This window comes from Cucurbita moschata, unplaced genomic scaffold (assembly GCF_002738365.1).
Source record: "Cucurbita moschata cultivar Rifu unplaced genomic scaffold, Cmos_1.0 Cmo_Scf00006, whole genome shotgun sequence".
Lineage (NCBI taxonomy): Eukaryota > Viridiplantae > Streptophyta > Magnoliopsida > Cucurbitales > Cucurbitaceae > Cucurbita > Cucurbita moschata.
In genome coordinates this window covers 4375334-4378345 of record NW_019268522.1, presented here as the reverse complement: position 1 = coordinate 4378345, position 3012 = coordinate 4375334, and the positions used below count along the sequence as shown (strand labels likewise).

Genomic DNA, 3012 nt, shown 5'->3' with positions numbered 1-3012 from the left:
CAAGGTTTTTTTTTTTTTTTTTTTTTGTGTGTGTGTGTGTGTTGTTGTTATGATGAAATTACAATAATACCCCCAATGTTTATTTATTGTTTCGGTATTGATCCGGTTGCCACTTTTTGAAGAAAGTCGACAACAGTAGTAAAATTTGTTTGAAAGGGGAAGAACGCATCCTACAAGATGTGAAAAACTTGTAGACATTAGTGGTACTTGCCTCATTAACTCTGATGCTTAAATTAGCTCGAGACTTAGAAAAATATTTGAGTTCATGCGGCTGAGTGGAACTTACATCTCTCCAATATAATTAGGGTTTCTTTCGTTCCTTGGGTTGGATCGGTATGGCAACCCTAAAGAGGTGAATAGGGTTTTAACGATAAAAGTATTTAAGCAATTATGATACTTTTTAAAGAGGAGTAAAAAATGATAATTAATACAACAAAATAGTTAAGTCAAAACAATAAACATTTACCACAGGTAATAAATCACAATAATAATTTTGAAATTAAATAGGAAAGAGTTAGAAAATATAATAACCTAGTTTTATAGTGGTTCAGTCAAACTCGACCTATTCCACCCCCAAGCGCCTTTGGGTAATTTGAATAAATAACTTTCTTGACTCTTTTCATGGATCAGAGCCTAACTCGCTCAAGCGCCTCTTAGAAATTTGAATAAATAACTTTCTCGACTCTTTCCATGGATCAGAGACCCGAATCAGAGCCCAACCCGCTCAAGCGCCTCTTGAGAATTTGAATAAAGAACTTCCTCGACTCTTTTCACGGATCAAAGACTAACCCACTCTTTTTACGAGTTCAAAAGAAAACTCAATCCTTTCCATAGCGCAAGATTAAATCGGTAATACAAGTATTTGAATTTTTTAGTTACTAATATACTTATATATAGACCGTAACACCAAACCCCAAACCCAAACGAGAGTTAAATACCCAAATTTTAATTTAAATATTTGGCAAATTATAATCAAAAGGATAATTCACACAACGACCGCTTGGAAACCGAAAAGCACTTACCATCCACGTGGACACAAGTTAACAAACAAGACCCACACGTGTCATCCATGTGTCCTCTCCGCCGATTCGTGCAAGCTTCTGATTTTCACAATATAAGTTACAACCACCATTTAAACTAAATTCCCTTTGGAAGCAGAGATATTGGGAACGACGTGTCGTCAAAGCTATGCCGCCGAGGCGATCCCGTAGAATTGTCGGTTCTGTCGTCCGGACAACCACCAAGGTAGTGGAAGAAACTGTGCATGTGGCTGTGGTGGAGGGAGAGAGCCAGGATGTTACTCAAGAGCCAGCAACGGCGGAAACCGGCGGCGATGGAGTGTTTCGGAGGACTATTCCGGTGGAAGACCCCCAAACTTCGCCGGTGTGGGGAGATGTCAAGCTGACAAGGCCTGTAGATTCCACCTCAGAGGTCACGGAGGACAAGGATGTGACGGGGAAGATGGAATCTAAAGCCAGGGATGGTAGTAATTTAACATTATAATAATGCTAATAATTTGTTTACATGAAGTCTTAACCTTTTGTTTTGCAGGTGTAGTTAGGTATAACGACTCTCTATAATAGTTAGTAGGGTACGCTTCATTTTGAGTATAAACTCTCATGTCTTTGCTTTGAGTTTTTTTGAAAGGTCTCGTACCAATGGTAATGTATTTCTTACCTATAAAGCAATGACCATTTGCCAACGTGAGACTCTCTCCTAACAATTTTTCTCTCGAACAAAGTAGATTATAGAGCCTCCCCATGTCTATGGAGTTCTCGAACAATCTCACCTAATCGAGATTCGACTCCTCCTCTGGAGTTTTCGAATAAAGCACCCCCCTTTGTTCAACACTTCAGTCAATTTTTAGCACACCTTCGAGAGCCTCCCTCGACTCTTTCAGGAGCCCTTCATCAGCCTCCCCTAATCGAGGCTTGACTCCTTCTCTGGAGTCTTCAAACAAAGTATCCCTTTGTTCTTTACCCCACTTTCAAGGCCTTTTGAGGCCTATGGAGCCTTCCATCAGCCTCCCCTAATCGGCTCGACTCCTTCTTTGGAGTCTTCGAACAAAGTACACCATTTATTCGACATTTGAGTCACTTTTGACTAAGGCTCACACTTTCGGATTCTAGTGACAATTCTATTGACATGACTAAGTTAAGGGCATGACTGTGATGAGCCTAAACTCTCTTCCTTTGGGTTTCTTAGATTTCATCTCCAATCCCAAAAAGATTTCATACTAATGGAGATTATTCCTTATCTATAAATCCATGATCTTAGACAATATGGGACCCCTTCCCAACCATTCTCGACCATTCTCGACAGGTGTTAGAGAAAGCCGAAAGAAAAACGAGAAGAAAAAGGAGAGGGAAGTAAAGAAGAGGAGAAGCGGCGGGGGAAGAGAAGGGTACAAGAGGTACGTGTTCAAGGTGCTGAAGCAGGTGCATCCGGAGGTGGGGATATCAGGGCAAGCCATGGTGATTTTGAACAATTTGATGAACGACATGTTCGAGAGGCTAGCTGAGGAGGCCACAAAGCTCTCCAAATACACAGGCAAGCCCTAATAATATTCAAAATAACTCCTTAACAACGACCAATTCTAACAATGTTTGGATTATGATAGGCGGGCAGACGCTGTCATCAAGGGAGATACAGGGGGCGGTGAAGCTGGTTTTCCCGGGAGAGCTAGGGAAGCACGCCGTTGCCGAGGGGACTAAAGCGGTGTCAACTTATGTCTCTTATGATCATAGGAGAACCCAACCATAGTTATTGTCGCTCATAATCATTTTGTATTGTAATTACTTGGTGTTCTACACTCATCTCTCGTCATGTGTCTTTTTTTTTTTTTTTACTTTCCTTATTGTAAAAAAGGATTAAAGAAGTGAATATGAAGAATTATTTAACTTCAAATTGGGTATTTTATGATATTTATTGTTTAATTTTATAATTAGAATGGCTCTTTCTTGAGCTAAGAATTGATTATTACAAAAAAAAAAAAAAAAAAAAAAAAAAAAA

General features: G+C 39.7%; 1 protein-coding gene across 2 annotated transcripts; it reads left to right on the top strand.

Moving 5' to 3' along the window:
- The first annotated feature begins 1166 nt into the window (after positions 1–1166).
- Positions 1167–2867, top strand: LOC111443927 (histone H2B.6-like). 2 transcript variants are annotated; one of them, XM_023081785.1, is made up of 3 exons: positions 1167–1483; positions 2323–2550; positions 2629–2867. In XM_023081785.1, the coding sequence occupies exons 1-3, from the start codon at positions 1189–1191 to the stop codon at positions 2712–2714; spliced, it is 609 nt and encodes a 202-aa protein (XP_022937553.1). In that variant the 5' UTR covers positions 1167–1188; the 3' UTR covers positions 2715–2867. The 2 variants fall into 2 exon arrangements, with proteins under 2 accessions (XP_022937553.1, XP_022937552.1); XM_023081784.1 differs by having other exon boundaries at positions 2621–2806.
- The last annotated feature ends 145 nt before the right edge of the window (positions 2868–3012 follow it).